General features: G+C 39.7%; 1 protein-coding gene across 1 annotated transcript; it reads right to left on the bottom strand.

The window, feature by feature from the left end:
* Nucleotides 592–20,796, bottom strand: LOC109841391. Its single transcript, XM_020410343.1, has 7 exons — nucleotides 20,295–20,796; nucleotides 10,964–11,378; nucleotides 10,804–10,875; nucleotides 10,621–10,683; nucleotides 8,709–8,921; nucleotides 6,464–7,066; nucleotides 592–1,440 (listed from the first exon to the last, which is right to left on the bottom strand). Exons 1-7 carry the CDS (start codon nucleotides 20,666–20,668, stop codon nucleotides 592–594), a joined length of 2,589 nt encoding a protein of 862 aa, XP_020265932.1. The 5' UTR covers nucleotides 20,669–20,796.

The following is a 21,272-nucleotide window of genomic DNA, read 5'->3' as shown; positions in this document are numbered from 1 at the left end:
AAATTAGGTTAACATGGTTCAAACTCCCAAAATGCTAGCCCAAATCCCTTTCAATGTGGCTGCTGTTATTACAGTCAACAACTTCAAGTGATAACTGTTTCTAAACTCTTTCCTCTTGTCCTGCTGCTTTTGTATTTTATTTTCTTGTTGCCGCTGCTGCTACTTTCTTCTTGTCTTGTTTTGTGTGACTGTTTCTGAATTTTATTCTACGACTTCTCCAAATTTTAACATTATAATATTGTAATATGATTACTATAGATGATTCCGGCTGAATAGCATCCTTAAGAACACTGTGATGAAGTGAAAAAAACACATTTTTATTTAACTATTAATGAAATTCAGAATCTTCAAAATGAAAATTAACCATTTCATTATGAAATAAGATAAAAATATTCAAACCATGTTTAGTGTTTAGTACTCCATAATTTTGCAAGCAGATATAAATATGACAAGTCTGAGTGAATTTCAACCTAAAGTGAGAGCTCTAAATGCTTGTAGAGATACAATAGAGGAAGTTTGTATTGCAATAGTGTTCCGCTGATAGTGCTCACCTGTAAATACAGAGCACCGACCCGTTCAATGTTTAGTGTTCTAAATTTTGTGTGCCAGTAGACAAGTGGTGGGTAGACTAGTGTTGGGTCTGATGAAGTTCAAACTATAGGAAGTATAAAGATTGTTTAGACATATGATTATCACCTTCAGCAGTAGTAAAATATTAATTATACGGGAAAGGCGTGCAGTCGCATGAGTATCCAATACACACTTGTATTCTGGGATGGAAAGATCCATAAGCCTTGATCCAATCCTGCATCTCTGAACCATGTCATCAATTCCTTTTGCGGATCCTACAATCTGTAAAAAGAGTTCAAGTGGCATGGCCTGTATAGCTGCACTCATGGAGAACTGGCAAATTTTACGATGACAGTTAACAGAGCGGTCATCTTTTGCAGAAGGCAAAGTATTTTGCCAATCAGGTAAGCTACTTATGTAAGCCCATAAATATTGGTGCAAGAGCTTTGCGCGAACCATTTTAGCTTGAACATAACCATTAGCACGCATAGCTTCTAATGTTACCGGTTTGTCATCCACAGGATTTGAAGACCTTTCAATGCCTGTTAATATGGTCAAAGGTTGGTTTCCGTACTTGCCAGATTCTCGAGAATGGCTCTTAAGTTCAAAATCCTTGTAGCTATTATATATTTCATTCAGAAGATCTGATGATATACAATCAATAGAAGGATGCAATATAACCGCCTGTTCACGGGTCCGACTGAAATTTGTGACCGCAGGAATTTTAACTTGATTAATTCTACACAATCCATCTTTCTGTAGCTCATTCAAAGTACGATCCAGAGTTTTCCTATCCATCATCGTTGGTTTATCCGTCTCCAGATCCTTAAGCCATCTATAGAGCTCACCATGTAAAATGAATTTATCATCCTGCAGGGTAACAATAGAAATTTTGGTTACTAAGCATCAATGCAGTGGTAAGAACCAAGGATTGCTATTTATCACTACATCATTAACAGCTAAAAATAGCAGAAACAGCGCTAGCAAGAACTCAAAGGCCAAATTTTCAAAATGATTGGAAACAACTTTTATATGAAATGCAGAAGCTGCAAAGGGAAATATTATCAAAACTTGAAATCCTAAGGCTTGTTTGAAATAAAGAGTAAATAACTGTAAGGGGGAGCACAACGTTAATTACATGTAAAAGAGGTATAATGCTACTTAACCAACTGCCAGAAACACTTTTAGAACAACAAAGGCTTTATCAAGAAATACTTGATGAACATAATTTAGAAAGGTGGCAAACAAAGTTACCACCACCAGAAATAACAGCATCAGATGTTCAATTATCCACTTGAGAAAGTGGAAGAAATATAGGTCATTGTAAAAAACATGCAACATTGCATATTGAATATAAACTATAGAAAAGTCTCAAATGGAACCCAGTAGGCCATTATTTAACAATAGCAGCAGAAGAAAGGAAGTTCCATCCTAAATGTCTGAAGTGGGCTACATGAACCATTTTCAATTTCAGCCGTCTTAAGGACCATCTCCACCAAAATAGTGAGAATGGGTTCAACCCATGCATAATTTAACCAAAAGGTTGCCCAAATTGGTTCATAAACATTGATTATTATCACTTACTATAGCGCAATACTCAATCTTCCTACTACAGACCAGCCATCCGAACCAATATCCAAATTGTACTTTTATCCGCGATAAATTCTAACAACAGTTCATGATCAATAGAAACTACTTATCGAGCACACTTTCTTATCCACATTAAATTCCGGCAACAGTTCATGATCTATATAAATTACTTATCACAGCATACTTTCTTACCAGTATTCAACTATTCATCTAAGTTTCTAACTGGATGTCTTCATTTCAGTTATCTAATATTGTTTCTCAGCTACACAATACCACTTATAGAGCATGCCCGATCGTATCTCCATCTTCTAGAATTTCACATCAGCTCCATTAGTATGTCCGTGAATTTCATGACCATGACTGTGAATTTTGCCAGACTTTGAACTAAACAAATTTCAAATTATTCCTTTGGTTGTCCTATAAATTATTAAACCTTTCGATTATAACGTTTCTCTATATTTCCAATTCAGGTGTCATCCTTCTCTAATATCATCAACTAGTATAGTATCACCAGAAAGCAACATGCACCTGTCAATCCTAAATTTGCGTCATAAAATTCACCCATAAGGAGTTCAAACTTACAAAAGTATAGGTGGGTCAAGTAATAGAAACCCTAGGCAGTCAGCCAACAAAAACCCTAAGCAGGTAAGCCAGTAGAAACCCTAAGCGCCAGCAAAAACACCAGGTAGGAAGCCAATTGAAATCCTAGGTGGATAAGCTAGTAGAAACCCTAGTTGGGTCGCTAAAAAAAACCTTAGGCGGTACCCAAGTAGAAACAATGCCTGAATCCAACTAATGAAAGAGGACCATTACAAATAATCATCGTTAGATTCCATTAGAGTTACCGCGACAACATCACTTGTTTAGGCTATAGTTTTTCAAAGGCAAGATTTTGAACTGAGGTTGTTGAAGCCAAAGATGTTAGAGCCAAAGATGTTGTCGAAGCCGAAAATGTGGTTGAATTTACTGAGGGGAGCATGAAGGCCATGCAAAACCCTCTCAACTAGAATCTTGAAGCATGTAAATGTCACATTTGGGAAATGAATAAAAGTTTTTTCATTGACCAAAAAAAAAAAAAACCCTCTCAACTGCCTCTAAAAAAGATGGGAGAGAAGTTTTCTTCGATCAAGTAGACTCTGATACCATGAAGAGAAATAGATAAGGGAAAACATTATTTTTCATCTAACTCCAATCTCTCTCAAATAGAGAATAGAAGGGTATTACAAAATAACTATGTGAAAAAATCATATATAATCACATCTCATAGAATCTCAACAATATATCATAATATCTACTAGATCTAAATACCAATAATATCTAATACTCACCACACAAGTAATACATTGAAAGACAATGAGCACTTGATTCAGCAAGAATTGAATTATAATAGTTGATAGTTTATTATGACCATGCACCGATACTAACAAATAACATGTTGACTTTTTAGTACACTTGTTTGACTTCTTATCTTATGCTCGATTCGCTACAATGAAGATTCACATAATAGCATAATACTTGATTCCTTAGCAGCCCAATAAGTTCGAATAATTCATTATTCTCTATATTTACTTCTCCTACGCGATTTATAATGGTCAATTTACAGAAACAATACACGCACCGTAGTTAATTGTTAACCTCGTTTAACACAACTTTTTTGTTTTCATCAAGCAGTGCTTATTTATTTTAAAAAAACTCACAATTCTTAATTTCTTTTGTATAACATCTCTTTGAGCTATACCTTGAACACACATTACTTATCATACATTCAATGTTACATTAAACGCTGGGCGCTCCTGGGCGCCGGACTTGGCGCCCAGCGCTTAGACGCCTAGGCGGGCGCCTAAGCGGTTTCTGAGCGGTTTTTTTCTTCTGGGCGGTTTTTCTTTTTTTAATTGTGATACTTGAAATATATATACTCAATCACAACGCATAAATACAAAAATACCAACACATATGCTATCCAAACTATAATAGTCAATCAAAGATGCATACATACTAAATGACAAGACATATAATATCCAATAACTAAAAGTTTATGTCCCAAAATATCAGCAAAAAGATAGTCAAACAGGAATAGTCTAGATGTAATATAATGAATTAGCAATATGCATCTAATCAAATGTCATCATCAAGCATCATCATCATCATGAAGTTCCTCCTCTACTCGCATACTTTTTCATTTGAAATAGGAAAATTAAACTTAAACAATTAAACAAATAAACTTAACAATTAAACTAAATATGATATAAATATATTAAGTTGACATGTAATAAATTATAAATGCATAATGACAGTCATAGGTGGTTAGGTGCAGTTAATTTCCTTAAGCTTGAAACAATAAATCTCAACTTCGCTAGCCTGCTAAATTGAAGAACATATAATAAAAAATCCTCACAAGTAATAAGAATCTACCAAACATGAAACATCAGCGGATTAAACTTACTATCTCTCTTAAACAGTTAAACATACAGAAAATTCAAGAGATTTAGGGACGTTACCTTTCCAATCAACACAGATTTTACCTTTCCAATCAATCAAGACAGATTTCTCTTAAACACAAGCCAAAAAATCAAGCAACCCACACCTGGAAGCAACAGACACAAGTAAGCAACCCAATTTCCCTAAAAATTATCAACACAACCGAACCCAAGTTAATGAGAACCGAATCTGCTTAAGAGCACAGCCGAACCCAAAAGTTTGAAGTCGACGAGCTCCAGCACAGGTTGAAGATGAGAACGCAAGTCCAGCATGAGGATGAGATCGACGAGCTCGAAGTTGGAGATGAGAACGACGAGCTCGAAAATGAGCTCCCAGGTTGAAGACGAGCTCGAAAGTCCAGCACGAGGTTGAAGGCGAGCTCGAAAGTCCAGCACGAGATCGAACTAGGGTTTTGGCGGAGATCGAAGACGAAGCTCCAGCACGAGACCGAACTTGGGTTGAGATCGAAGACGAAGCTCCAGCACGAGATTGAAGATGAGCTCGAAAGTCCAGCACGAGGTTGAAGAAGAGCTCGAAACGCCAGCGGCCAGCACGAGATCGAAGCGACGAAGACGATTTTTGATTTTTTTCCTTTTGCTGGCGGCGTCGGTGAAACCGTAAGAGATTTAGGGATAGATTTTTTCACTTTTGAGTTTGGGTTTTGGGTTTTGGGTTTCGGGTTTTGTTTTTGGGTTCGGGTTCTTGGGAGCGCCCAGCGCTTTTTTTGGGCTGGAATTTTGAAGCGGCCCGTGTAATCGGCCCGTTTATCCCTGGGCGGCCGCCTAGGCGCTCGCAGCGCCTAATCGCGGCCGCCCAGGGCATTTTGGAACGCTCTGGGCACCGCCTCCGCCTAGGCGGGCGCCTAGGCGGCCGCCCAGAGCGTGTTTTACAACACTGCATACATTCATACCTAATCATAGAAAGTACAATTTCCCTTTCCTCCCAAAATTTCCCACCCTTTAGTGCATCACATACTTTAGATTACCCTCACAAATGTTATCAAAATACATTTTATATTATTTGTTATTTTAACTTTATTATTGATCTACATACTTTTTACTCTTCACAAGTCACGCCACAATCAACAATCTTTAGAAGGCAAGACCATCTGTTAAGAATAATGACTTTTATGGTTATTTTCAGACAACAAGATCTATCATCACATATAGTAATAATATATCATCTATAGTCTATTTTAACACTTCATTCCTACAGTTTATTGAGTTCATTCAATTGTCTACTTCTTTATATAATTTTAACCGCCAACTATATTTCCCAGGCAAAGTGTTAGCAGTGATCAAATGTAATCAATATCGTTGTGCAGCGTATAGATTGTTTATAAAGAAGATAACTTACAAATGCGCATTATGCACAGTCCTTCGAGAATGAGAACTACTTGTTTTTTCGATCCAAGTAATCAACTGAAGCAACTCATTCTTTAAAATGATTATGTCATATCTTTCTATAAGAATGGCTAAACTAGAAAGACAATCAACCTACTTAGCTGAAAAACATGCAATTTCACTGAGTGATCTTCTAATGGCTCCTGCTGTAAGTATCAACACCCAAGGTCTTATTTTACTAATAAATTTGGCTAATGTCTCATTCCCAGAAATAAAAAAGAGCAAACTTTTTTACTGTTTAGAAACATGTCTTTCAAACAACAAAGTTTAATTAACAGATTTGACATGAAGTTGAACTTGTCAAGTTAACGGTGAATTGGATCTTCTGAATTAAAATTGTTGGAAGTAGTTGAATGCAATGCTACTATAATGTGCTAGCAAGTAGTTTAATATTGCAAATATTAAGAATGGTGGTTGTGAACCTTCAATCTTTCAAGTATCCACTGTTTCCTCCTACCACCAATCATAGTTGATGCAAAACTTCGGTTTCGCGGTGTTTGCTTTGATGTTGTAGGTGAAGCTGACAGATGACTTCCTACTGATGCCACAATGCTAGGATTGGTTGCATTCTTGGAGGCGGCAAGTTTAGCATTGTCATTGGCAATAGGAAACTCATGTGTTAAGTTCTGAGGTACCATGCAGCACATTGTTACTTGAGAATCTGCATTGAGACCATCACACGTGTTTAGCAGTTGAGGAACTCCTTGTGCACTGTGAGTTTTCTGCATCTGGGAGTGCAGACCTTCATCTTGAATAGAAGAATCTAACACCTGAACATCTGATGATGACTGGTCATATGGAACTATATCACTACATTTTGTAGAGAGCCCATTTCTGGAAGGAACCTCTTGACATTTGCCAGATAAAGCACCAGCTGAATACAGCTTGTGATTCTGGGGTGTCCAAACTCTATAGACAAGCGTCCTGTTAGGTTTCTCAGGCTCCATGCGCATTCCAAACTTTAAACACATACTAGCAATTCGGGTGTACATTTTTTTAGAATTGAGCCCAAGTCGTTTGCATACCTGCTCATAATATACAAAACATGTGTCAGACATGAGATATACAAAAGTTTGGGACTAGTACATCAGTACATGAATTCATTGTTCTCCACCGAGTTCAATTTCTTATACACACAATAAATAAGCATGCATTAATATTGTTGGAATACAAGCAAAAGCTACTAATAGCTGGCCACACTAATGGAGAATATTATACAGCAGCATCCTGAAACAAGTAAATGACTCTGTAATAGCACATAATAGGTGATGGGAAATCTCATGCCATGGACACAACCAGTCCTTTAAGTGTGAACATTTTCTCCAGTTGCAACAATACCTGAGAATGAGATAAATTTTCTTACCTTGTGATTCACTCTTAAACTTCAATGAAGCTATCATGGATTCATACTCTCAATAACTTCGTTTTTGGCATAAAAGACTGGGTAAAATATTATTACCCAGACAAACATTCTGCAATTATCTAATTAGGATGAGTGGTGCAAGTTGGACATCAATTCAACAACTAGTTTGTAGTCCTTGAAAGTCAGATACTTTAGCTTTGGCTTGGATTCAATTTCCTGCTTCAAATTGGATTCTCAAGTCAGGTATTTAGAGCAGCGTTTGTATGAATGTAACCATGTATCTGCAAGCACCATCCAAGCCATGATAGGGTTATAATTATATCCTAGACTCCTCCTAGGCAAAAGCTTCAAAGATTTATATTTATAAATCAGTGTACAGTGGGTCAAAAGGCCTAGGTAAGAAGAAGATGAAAGAAAGGTATCCCTACAGCCTACAATGACCCCGTCAGACCCAATGCATAGTAAATACCTCATTGATGCCAAAAATGTTGAGAGAATAAAAGCATATAGCTTGTTTCTTCTTTGCTAACTCTTCACATTGATGCTCATCAATCACTTCTCCCTCCCACCTCGATTCTGTCTTTGACTAAAACTCTTCTGGGGAACTTTGGGAAGTAGCAAGTCCTTCATATCAGGTATTCACTATGTTTGATTAATGCCGCATACATAGAAGGCTATCTGAAAGTTTTCTGCATTAGGTTTCAATAATTAGAGAGTGCATTATTTGAAGAAGGTTATTTCTCCATCTCTGTTCTTTACTTCCTCCATCCCATGCTTATTCTCATTTATTTTTTATCCATAATGTTTATATTGAGATTGTAAATGCATAAACTGAGCATATAGTCAACCATATACACAACCTGGAAGATTGGATCACTAGAATTGCAAAAGGAAGGGTTAAGGCGTTAGGTGCACTTTGTGGTCCATAGCCAGAAATGGAGAAGGAATAAATAAATAAATAAGGGATAAATCCTATGAAGCATCAAGCCAACACAAACACACAAAATAACATGTGGTGCCTTTCCCGAGTGTGGCACGTACATGACGGCATGGATGTCCCTGATACTTGTGGATACATATTAAACAATATTTTGATGCTATTGTCGGTACAGCCATGTATTAGTTGCTCCTAATTGTCAGCTCTAAACTTTCAAATTTATACATTTGTAGATATGTACGACTCAAAAGCTTTATTATATAACCAAATGAAGGATAAAGATGCAACATATCATTGGGACCTAGCAACCAGACATGAACAGTAAACTGTGAAGCATGCAAAAGTGGCCAAAAATCTGATAGAATACCTCAAAAACTGTAATTCCTTTAGGTCCTTCAGAATCAACCATATCATATACGCAATTCTCCATGGGCAGTTCAAGAAACTGATCAGTGATATGTCCTCTTTTTCCATGTTTTACTGAAGTTTCAGAGTCAAGACCATCATATGCAGGCGGAGTCGGCTTTGATTGAAAATAATTGCTATCAAACTTTTTCAATAAGCGTAGGCATTCAACATCCTGAAACACTCAAAGAAAACAAGGTCACACAATCAAACATTAGAAAACTAAATGACAGAAAGAAATAGCCAAGTCAAACAAGATTGGAAAGTGCTTCAATGTGCGTGTTCACAAAACAACGGATGTCAGTAAGATAGTTGTACAAAAGAAAATGAAATGAAAAAAATGAAAATTGCAGGTGTATCTAGCAAAGGAAAAATTATACTATAACAAATAATCATTTCTCACTAACCTATATCAATTCACGCCATCTATTTGGTAGATAATGAAAGCAATCAGAAAATGACATGTATTCATCTATCTATTTGATTTCCTTGCTTTCTCCTTGATCTTGGATTTATAGATATGACCTGTGATAACTGTCCTATTTACATATATATTCAAAATATGTTTGCCTAGATATGCAGGACAAATGTTGCATTAGACAAAACATAGAACAGAATGAATATTACATCAGAATGCCTTCACTTTTACTGATATTCCTCAATCTTTCAAGATCAACTAATGTTCACCAGAATCACCACCTTCGTTTCAAATCAAATTCATCTCTACTTATAATGTGAAAGGACAAGCAGCTGGAAGCACATTGTGGGCTTTAAAAAGAAGATGATCCACATCATGTGCCAAGTTATATTACTTTGAAAGAAGCATGAGATTTTGCTGGATTAATCCTCTTAAAGAGTTACCTATGGAAAGCATCATAGCCCAGATTCTTATTTGTCTCCAACACAATTATAGTGCACAAGCACTAACACTTGCCAAAATTAGCGATTCAGGAGCGAAGTTGTAACTCAACAAGTGAGAAAGGGAACATTTCAGATAAATCAACAAAATAATGAGTTTATCACAAGATGTTGATAGTATATGCTACATGATAGACATAATGAACTTGCTATGTCATTACTTCCATTTTTCACATTTAATAATGAAAGGTAAAACATCTTCTGAAATGTTTGTTTTTCCCGATATTTAGCAATAAGAAATTTAGAATTAAAAAACAGGTAACTGGATATGTAAATTCCCAATTATGATGGCTTGACATGCAATCTCATACTGACAATACCAGAAATCCTCCTAAAAGTTTGTATAAGAGATTGATGCTGGTACAAGATAGATATGCTACAATCCACAGATCGGCTCTCTTGTAGTCACAACGCAGACCAACCAAACAGTAAAATCAGAAACTAGGCAACCAAAGCGGTCAACACTTTCAAATGACCACTGAAGAATTATTTAAGCTCCACAGCAAATTTCCAATTGGAGATTCTCGTTACAAATTCCCAAAACAAATTGCATAAATGATCAGTTCTTGCTGTGCGAAGCAGATATAAGCAATAATAAAATCCAGTATGTGTCACGGTAAATACAAACAATTTGGATAAACCAGCTTACACAAACAACAAGAAGTAAATCAAAAGAGAATAAAAAAAGGATGTCAAGAAACACAGTACAACTGGTGAAGAACAAAATGTTGTTACATTGTATTACTGTTTAGCCAATCCATTTTTGATTTTACACATAATAAGGTCACCTACAGGCAATTGGGATGAACCAACTTACATAAACAATAAAAAGTAAATCAAAAGAGAATAAGAAAAAGATATTAACAAAAACACAAGATGACTGGTGAACCCAAAAAAAAATGGAGTGTCGTGTTACTGTTCAATCACCCTATTTTAGGCATAACCATATTACCTACCGCCCCATTGACTTCTGCTTGAAATCTTTTCACAAGGCCAGCATCTTCCAGCCTATTAACGATCTGTAGTTGCATAGAGAAAGGGAGAAGGAAAGAGAAAATAAGACTAAAACTTTTACAATATAAATTAGCACTAATCATTACAGATAAATATGATACATGTTGCGCTAAATAAAGACTTACATTTCTCCATGCTTTATGCCCTCGATATTTCCTATAACCAAGTGCAACCTTGACATCTGATACCACAAGGATCTTCAAGAAAAATAGAACATCAAAAAATACAAAATCAGCACCCGAAGTGAAGGGCTAGCAAAAGGATCAGTGGTAGCTTATTCTTGACCTTCTCATTCGCTTCTTCTAGTTTATCACAGACAGCCTTCATTGCTGGTAGATAATCTTTAATGACCAAATCTTCCTTAACACGTTCTCCATGATGAAAATCTCCATCATAAGTTTTATCTGCCTTGCAAACACTTCCCAACATATCTAGCCCAGCTGGTTTTGTAATCTCAATTCTCTGTTGGGAGTTTAGCAGATTCACGGCTTTCCCATAGCGATACAAGTGTATTAGATTAGTACTAAAATGATTATTTTTTTGCCCATTGACTACTTCATCTCCCACTTCTTTTGCCCTCACTGTAATTGATTGCCTGACAATCAACTGCTGGCTCTCTAGGTTCCGCACTTGGTAAAAGAAGTTGTTGCCTTTAATGCCAAATTCTTTAGCAAGATCGTACTGGGTTATCCCATTGGTTCTGCAAACAGCAAAACAAGGATTAGAATCTAGAGCACAATAATGTGTTTCGCACCTCTTGGATTCCTGGCATAGTTATAACTCGAATTCACAAATAGAATGCTAAATTTACACATATCTTAGTCATATCTTACTTGAAGCGTTTTGACAAACATAGAGAGGACACAATTACCAATTTTCACGATTTCATAGTATATCTGTATTTATCCGTCCATCCAACCAAGTACAAAGGCATGTTCTAAAACAACAGACCTCGGTAGTTTCTTTCCAAGGAAAAGGAGCAAACCAAGACACGAGTGTGATATGTTGTGGGTGGGGTGGGAGGGGGGGGGGGTTATTACCTTTAATCACTTCCACTAATGAAAAAAATGACCATCAGCGGGAGCCGAGGCACATAGGATTCACTGTGGCCCTGGTCCCCCTGGAAATAGAAAAAAGAACCGGGGGTTGTATGCACATATGATGTTTTATTGTATACAACTACATGGGCTAAAATGTAAAGGCCTCAACTTGGAAATAGAAAGAAGAATAGGGGGTTGTATGCATGTCTGAAATTTTATTTCAAACAACTACATGGGCTAAAATGTAAGGCCCTCAATTCTCAAGATAAAAGGCTTACTTAAATGCACTCAAATACCCTATTGTGTCAACTACGTTGCATTTATACACCATCACTTGTTTTTGCCAACACTTAAATAACCCAGTGTTTTCAATGCGCGAGGCACAATGCGGGGTGCAAAGTCAGTTTACGCGCACATGCGCGAGGCACAATGCGGGGCGCAAAGTCAGTTTACGTACATATGCGCAAGGTGCAATGCGATGCACGCACCCGAGCAAAGCGAGGCACACTCCAAACTACAAAATGTGATACCACCAATTTCTATTATCTAATACCACAAAATGTGATACCACCAATTTCTATTATCTAATACCACAAAATGTGATACCACCAATTTCTATTATATAACTGATAAGTGATAATTCCATCATATATCTATTATCTAATACCACCGATTTCAGATTATCCTATCATATTTATTATATAACTCCATCATTAATATTTCTGTTATATCCTATCATATTTTATGCATACTTTATTATCCATTTCGGTAACTTTTTAATCTAACGAGAACAAGTGGTGAATCTGGTGATGATCTTTTGTGAAGTGATAGGATATAATTATGAAACAAATGGTCTTAGCTACAACTCAAACAAATTCATAATCAACAAGAAAAAAGAAAAGGAAAAAGAAGAACGCAACAACAAAAGAAAAGAAAAAAAGAAAAGGAAAAAACATCTGGCTACAGCAGAGAAAGAGAATGCAACAACAAAAGAAAAGAAAAAAAATAAAAAGAAGAAGAAAGAGAACGCAAAAATATCGAGCTCGCTGAGGAGAAAAGAACAGAAAAACGAAAATAAAAAAAGAGGAGCAGAAAAACATCATCGGTAACGTACCTGCTCGCCGTCGCCCGTCACCGCTCGCCGTCGCCGCTCCCGTCACTGCCTGCCGTCGCCGCTAGAGAAGCTTCACTAGTCGTCGCTATCTTGCTACCGAGTGGAGACCCAAATAAAAATCGAGATTCGGGTGTGGGAGAAGAGCGACAAAACCTTAACAAGATAATCGGGTTTAAGTTGGAAGTGGGTTTATACCCAATAACCCACAGAAAAACAGCCATGTTCTCGTACGCGCGCCTCGTCGAAGGCGTCGGGCGCTTCAAGGCGCTTCCTAGGCGCGCGCCCGACGCAAGTGAAGCGCCCCGCACCTGCTGCGGGCGCTATGACGTTGCGCCGAAGCGCTTCGCGCCCGAGGCGCGTGCCCGAGAGCGCATTTAAAAACACTGAAATAACCTAAAGTTTTTAAAAGTCTCACTTATTTATCCTCACTTGTTAACGACAGCACTTATATACCGTGAAGTTTTTAGAACGGGTCGTTTTAAAAAGTTTGGGGTATTTAAGTGTGAGTTTTAAAACTTTAGGTATATAAGTGTTGTCTGCAAAAACAAGTGAAGGTATGTAAGTGCATGTTATAAAAATTTTATGGTACATGAGTGCTGTAAAAAACAAGTAAGAGCATTATGAGCATATAAGTGCAAAGTAAGGGAAACTATAGGGTGTTTAACTACAATTAAGCTAAAATAGAACTCCGCTTCTATTTTATTAATGCAATCGGAGCATTTTGATTCTTGTGATTGTGATCGTGATCGGGCTGCCAAAACAAGTGAAGGTATGTAAGTGTATGTTATAAAAATTTTATGGTACATGAGTGCTGCAAAAAACAAGTGAGAGCATGTAAGTGTAAAGTAGGGGAAACTATAGGGTGTTTAACTACAATTAAGCCAAAATAGAACTCCGCTTCTATTTTATTCATGCAATCGGAGCATTTTGATTCTTGTGATCGTGATCGTGATCGGGCCCTCCACAGACCACGATGCTGAACAGTCCCACCTTCTCACCCATTTCTGGCCTTATTCGCTATTGTAACCCCTATATTATAGTTCGAAGTATGATTTTGAAAGTCTAAGCAGATAATTAAGTTCAGATACTAATCACTTGTGTTCAAAGTTCATATATGTTATCGTGTTTGATAATTTTTGGAGCCCCCTTGCCAAAATTCCTAGCTCTGTCACTGACCATCAGATTAACCATCAAATGAAAATGAAAATTAGATAAGTACCTTCTCTTAGATCATTAAACAATAGTAAGAAACTTAAGCTATAACTTCTCATCCAACTTTTGGGTCGTGTATCAGATGTTGTGTACTTAAACTGCTTTTTTGCTCCTGATATGGTGTATGTGTCACGGGCTGATTCTTTTACCACGAACCTCGCTCAAACCCGTGCTAAGTCAGTCTAATCCCTCAAACACTCACTCAAGAGAAGGGAAGAGAACACTCAAGAGTGAAAGTGGAAGCTCTTATTGCTTTATTGCTTAGCAACTCTTGCTTGATACAAATGAAATGCCTTAGCCCCTATCTATAGGCAAGGCTAGCTTACAATGGATGGCTATGATTAGCCTTCTAGATTGTTCCTACAATCAATGGTTAGGATTGAGTCTCTAGACTCTTCTCCTAAAATATCTCCCTAGATATTTACATGGGACTTTCCTAGAATCTTCTAGATACAAGATATTTGTCATATGCAAAAAAACTCTAGAAAACCCTAGGAGCTCTATGGTCCCAACCTTTAATAAGTGAGTCCAAATGCACCCAATTGAGCCAAAATGGGGCAGTTCGTGACATTCCCCCCCACCTATCCAAGCGATGCCCTCATCGCTTAGTCTTCTCCTGGCGAAACTTCTCGATCAAGTCTTCAAACTGCCACAAGGATCGCGCAGGTTCCCAACTGTTCTCACTGTCTGGCAAGTCTTTCCACTTCACAAAATACTCCAACCTCGGGTGGTTGTTGGCTTCACGAACCGTCCTATCCGCAAGAATTTCTTCGGCCTCCTTGTCGAACTCCGTACGAATCCCTGTTGGCGCTCGACTAGACTTTTCTCTATCTGGATCTTCTGTATCTTGATGATATGGCTTTAACATGCTCACATGGAAGACCGGATGATACTTCACAGTTGGGGGAAGCTTTACCCTATAAGCCACGTTCCCCACTCTCTTCTCGATTGGAAATGTGCCCTCATACTTGCGTATCAAGCTCTTGTGTAGCCCTTTATGTCGATCCAATGTAGAAAGCTTGACAAGGATCAAGTCTCCAACTTGATACTCCATATGCCTTTGCTTCTTGTCGGCCTATTTCTTCATATTCTTTGTCGCCTTGTTCAAGCACGAGCGTGCCAATTCGTTCTGATCTTGCCACCCCTTGGCAAATCGGTAAGCGACTGGGCTATTTCCCTTATAACATGTAGCAATAGCGTTTGGAGTGAGTGGTTGCTGACCTGTGACGATCTCGAATGGGCTCCTCCCGGTAGACTCACTCTTTTACAAATTGTAGGAGAATTGGGCTATGTCCAGTAGCTTCGCCCAATCCTGCTGATTGGCACTCACATAGTGTCTCAAGTATACCTCCAACAAGGCGTTTACCCGCTCCGTCTAGCCATCTGTCTGAGGGTGGAAGCTAGTGGAGAAGTTTAGATCTGACCCCATGAGTTTGAAGAGTTCTGTCCAGAACCTTCCTGTGAAGCGACCATCCCGATCGCTTATGATGGACTTTGGTAGCCCCCAATACTTCACCACATGCTTCAGAAATAGTGATGCCGCTATCTCGGCTGGACATTTGGCTGGGGCTGGAATGAAAATACCGTATTTAGAGAACCGGTCAACCACCACCATAAGAATGCTGCATCCATCTGACTTGGGTAGACCCATGATGAAGTCCATGAAAATGCTTTTCCAAGGTCTCTCCGGAATAGGTAATGGTTCTAACAATCCGGTCGGCGTTATCTGCTCTGTCTTATCTTATTGGCACACAAGACAAGTCTTTACGTAGGCCTCAACATCATCCCTTATGCGAGGCCAATAATACGTCTCTTCTACAATAGCTAGAGTTCCGTGCACACCTGGATGTCCCGCCCATTGAGAGTCATGACATTCTTTAAGGATCTCCCGTCTTAGATTCCCGAACATTGGCACGTACACCCGTCTCCCATTGGTATAAAGCAGGTCTCCTTCTAGCCAGAACCTTCGAGTTTTGCCTTCTTTTGCGTAGTCCACCATGTTCTTGGTTGTAGGATCATGAGACAAACCTTCCTTAATACGATCAAGTAAGGTGCTCCGAGGATGACTTATCATAACAGCAAGTTCCGTCTTCCGGCTTAACGCATCTGCCACTAAGTTGATTTTTCCCGGTTTGTACTCGAGCACATAGTCAAACTCTGCCAAGAAATCCTGCCATCGTGCCTGCTTAGGAGATAACTTCTTCTGAGTCTGGAAATAGCTGGTGACCACATTGTCTGTCTTTACTACGAATTTGGACCCAAGTAGGTAATGCCTCCAAACTCTGAGACAGTGGACCACGACCGTCATCTCCTTCTCTAGAACGGTTTACTGTCTCTCGGTGTCGTTTAACTTTCGACTCTCGTAGGCCACGGGGTAGCCTTCTTGCATCAACACCCCTCCAATTGCGAAGTCACTCGCATCAGTGTGCACTTCATAGGGCTTGCTGAAGTTGGGAAGAGCAAGAACTGGTTCCTCCGTCACAGCTCTCTTTAAAGCTTCGAATGCCCTCTGGCATTTTGAACTCCAATCTCATGCCTGATTTTTCTTCAGCAAGTCTGTCAGTGGAGCCGCCAATGCTGAGTAGCTCTTTATGAATCTTCGATAGTAGTTCACCAAGCCTAGAAATGATCGCAGCTCTGTCACCTTGGTAGGAGGCTCCCATTCTAGTATGGCTCGCACCTTAGCTTGATCCATACGAATTTTGCCTCCTCCAATGATGTGGCCTAAGAAGACCACCTCCTCCTGCCCGAACAAGCATTTTTCTCTCTTCACATAGAGTTCATTACTTCTAAGCGCCTGGAATACCTGCCTCAAGTGTTCCACATGCTCGTCTATGGTTTGGCTATAAATCATAATGTCGTCCAAGTAGACCACCACGAAATGGTCTAGGAAAGGCTCCAACACTTTGTTCATCATGGTGCAGAATGTAGCTGGAGCATTGGTGAGACCGAACGACATAACCAGGAATTCATAAGAATCGTACCTGGTTACACATGTCGTCTTTGGTTCATCTCCTTCAGCAATCCGTACTTGATAGTATCTCGAGCGCAAGTCAAGCTTAGTGAAGTACCTTGCCTGCCCCAATCTGTCGAATAAGTCCGTAATCAGAGGAATGGGATACTTGTTCTTCACCGTGATCTTGTTTAAAGCCCGATGGTGGATGCATAGCCGTAATGACCCATCGTGCTTCTTCTGGAATAATACAGGGGCACCATATGGAGCCTTAGACGGACGAATGTATCCGGCATCCAGCAACTCCTTCAGTTGTTTTTGAAGTTCCTCCAACTCCGATGGTGCCATGCGATAAGGTCCCATGGTTGGGGGATGAGCTCCTGACTCGAGCTCGATATTATGATCTACCTCTCTCCTAGGTGGGAGCTCACTTGGCAGCTTTGCGGGCATGATGTCGTGGTAGTCCTCCAAGACGCTTCAGATTTTCTCGGGCACGTCTTCTCCCTGGTGTGAGTCTTCCTCCACCTTGACTGTAGTAATAAAAGTTGGCTCATGTCGACGGATGCCCTTGGACACTTGTAAGGCCGAGAGCATTTTAAAAGTCACACTCTCGCGCTTGATCGGAACTGTGCACACCTTGCCCTCTAGGATGCACATTGTGTTGGTGTATGGAACCAACACGGCCTTCACCTTGTCCAAAAATTCCAAGCCAAGTACTACGTCAAAGTCGTCCATGGTCACGACCGTCAAGTCTTCTTGGCCGCATCATTCTCCGATGCTTACATCTACCTTCTGAGCCACGCCAACGATAGGAGTGGGACTTGAATTGACAGCTTTGATGACACCCCCTCCCTTGGTGATCTTAAGATTCAACCTAGTAGCAACATCGCGAGAAACCAAGAGATGAGAAGCACCAGTATCTAGAAGGGCCTTGAAGGTTTTATCAGAAATGGTTGTCTCAATGAACATCGTCCCCCGAGGTCTTGCATCCACTTTTGCCTTGATTGCATTGAGGAGACGAAGTGAGTTGATTCGGGTCACCTCATTTTGCTTCTCCTCTTCCTTCTGAACTAGGACCGCAAGATTGGCCTTCTTGAGACAGTTCATAGCCTTATGTGGACCGCTACAGAAGTAGCATGCCAACTTTTTTGAACAGTCACCTCCTTTAGAGTTGTCATAGGATTTACCCTTCTCGGACGTTGACTTAGGTGGGAACTCTTTGGATGGCTTATCCTTTTCTCCCCCACTTTTAGTAAGCGTACCATTTTTATCATTTGGCTTAGACGAGTTGTTCACCTTCTTGAACTCGATCAGCGACTCGGCTACTTGCATTGCTTGGGCCAGAGTCTGAACGCCACGCCTTTGTAACTCCATCTTGGCCCATCCCGCGAGGCCATCCATGAACGAGAATAGAGAGTCCTTCTCGCCCATGTCTGAAATCTCCAGCAGCAACTCTGAAAATTCTTTCACGTAATCACGAATTGAACCATTTTGAGTAAGACGACGGAGTTTACCTCGTGCCTCATCCTCAGCATTCTCCGGGTAGAATTGCCGCTTTAGATCTGCCTTGAATTCTTCCCAAATAGTAATAGAGCACGTACCCTTTTTCGTATCCTCGCATCGTCTACGCCACCACAACGTAGCGATGTCTTTGAGATAGAGAGGTATGGCTTGGAGCTTGGCTACATCATCCCTATATCCGGCAGCATTGAAGTATACTTCCATGTTCCATAGGAAGTTATCAATCTCCCGGGCACCCCTAGCTCCTTTATACGGCTTCGGTTTAGGAGTATCTTTAGCCATGAAAGGTTATGAAATCATACCTCGAGTTGCCAAGATAGCATCATATTGGCTAAACTTTTCTTTAAATTCAGCCATCTCCTTCAGGAACATTTCTCCTTGGCTCCGTAAGAATGCACACTCCTCACGTACGGATGTGATCCCTTGCTATAGCATGTCGACGGCGGAATTCAAGACCGACTGCATCTCCTCCCTAAGTTCGTCTCCTGCAGACTCCAACTTCTCGATGCGCTCGTCGAAAGCCTCCATCTTATCCGTCACGGTAAGCTCCACCTTAGCCAACCGTGCCTCCAACGTCGTCATGATGTCGCGAGATTTATCCCTACGTTGCCTTGGAATATCCTTCGGATCCACCGCACCAAGTACTTCGGAACGAAGGTCGGAGCTCGACATTATCACTTCCGAACCTCACCACGAACCTCGCTCGATCCCGTGCGGTACTTAGTCAGTCTTTCCCTCACTAGAATGGCTAAGTCAGCCTAATCCCTCAAACACTCACTCAAGAGAAGGGAAGAGAACACTCAAGAGTGGAAGTGGAAGCTCTTATTGCTTTATTGCTTAGCAACTCTTGCTTGATACAAATGAAATGCCTTAGCCCCTATTTATAGGCAAGGCTAGCTTACAATGGATGGCTATGATTAGCCTTCTAGATTGTTCCTACAATCAATGGTTAGTATTGAGTCTCTAGACTCTTCTCCTAAAATATCTCCCTAGATATTTACATGGGTCTTTCCTAGAATCTTCTAGATACATGATATTTATCATATGCAAGAAAACTCTAGAAAACCCTAGGAGCTCTATAGTCCCAACCTTTAATAAGTGAGTCCAAATGCACTCAATTGAGCCAAAATGGGGCGGTTCGTGACATATGCTGGTGGATATAATGTATACTTCCTGTCAATATTTGCCTTGTTTTGCTCAGGCAAAGCAAGAGGCAGAGCTAGAGTGTGCTTGGGGGTATTCGTTGTATAGTTTGCATTAAATGAGAATAAAAATACAGTTTCACAAGTTCTGGTGTTTGTTTTATAAAAAGTGTGAAAGTGAAATGTGAAAAAAAAAATGGTCCACACCACATTCAATGCATATTTAGATTTTCCTGAGAAAGTGTTAATGTCACCGGAAGATGGAAAAATGGGGATCACTCTAAATTAAAATATTTCAATTTATTAAAGGTCGTTAAAAGTATAATATAATTGCAAAATAAAATAAAATGAAATTGCAATCATCTTTACTTTTATTTTATTTTATTTTCGTCAGTGTCATTTTTTCTAGTTTCAACAATAATTCGTTTTCGCAAACAAACACTATATGGCAATTGCATGTTGACGTGGATGTACTTTCACGCTTGCAAAGAAGTTACTCTCAGGGTTTCAATTCACTTTCAGTTCACCAAATACCCCCTTACTGTGAGCATTACCCTGACCAAAGCTTTTATCCCCCTAGTATGATTCAAATTCAACCTTCAAACGTTTAAAAAGAAAGAAAAAAAAAACAAACCTTGCAGCAGCAATTCGATCAAGAGTCCGCCGCTGCTCCTCTGAAATCTTAGCATTAGCCGCATTCAAATCATCAAGCCCGACAAAGCTACTCCTAAGCTCCTCATCCGCAACAATCCTCAGCCCTAACCCCTCCGCCTCGTCCAAACACTCAATCCTCGAATCCCGGCTCTCAACCGAACCCCCATCACTGTCGAATCGAAGCACGGGGAGAGAGACAAGCCGATTCCAGATCGTCCTTTTAATGGGAGCAGAAAGAGGGAGGTTAGAAGACGAGAGGACGGGGCCTAAGCTTCGGCAGAGATCGTAGACGAGGATTCCGTTGGCGCCACGAGCGCAGATCTCCTCGAGAGCGGAGTTGATGATGGAATCCATGGACACTGCGATTGCATTGGAGATTTAGGTTTTTTTTTTAGGGTTTTAGGGTTTCGAGAAACTTCGTCGGGGCTTCATCGGCGTTGGTTTAGGGTTTCGATTGGAGAATACGGCGGCGGATTTTTGCTGCGGATTTTTGCTGGTGGTGTTGCGTTTGGGGTTGAGGGTTTTGGCGGGGATCGGCGAAGATGAAGAAGAAGGGCGGCGTAGGGTTTGCCTTTGAGGTCGGGGGTTCGAAGGGTTGAGATGGATGGTTTTTGTTTTGATTTATTTGAGATTACGGAGAGGGTTAACCTTCGAGTTTGTGATTTATAGAGGGATTAATTGCATTTTAATATCCTAAATTTTAATTGAATTTTTACCTTATATTCAAGGGTTTAAATTTACTTTTCCTACTTTAACATTCGGAGTTTTATTTTACAAAACACTGAGATTTGATATTTGAGCACAACAATATTGACGACAAGAATTGAAAGAAAATCGTAATTGAATGAAATAATTGACGAGAAAATATGTTCAGGCAAAGATCCAACAATGATGTAACATAAGTTAAAGGGGGTGTTCTTTGGTGTATTATTTGGAAAAATTTATATTTGCTGGTACT

This window comes from Asparagus officinalis, chromosome 1 (genome assembly GCF_001876935.1).
Source record: "Asparagus officinalis chromosome 1, Aspof.V1, whole genome shotgun sequence".
Taxonomy (NCBI): Eukaryota; Viridiplantae; Streptophyta; class Magnoliopsida; order Asparagales; family Asparagaceae; genus Asparagus; species Asparagus officinalis.
Note: the sequence above shows the minus strand (reverse complement) of the source record. Positions and strands in the feature narration are given on the sequence as shown.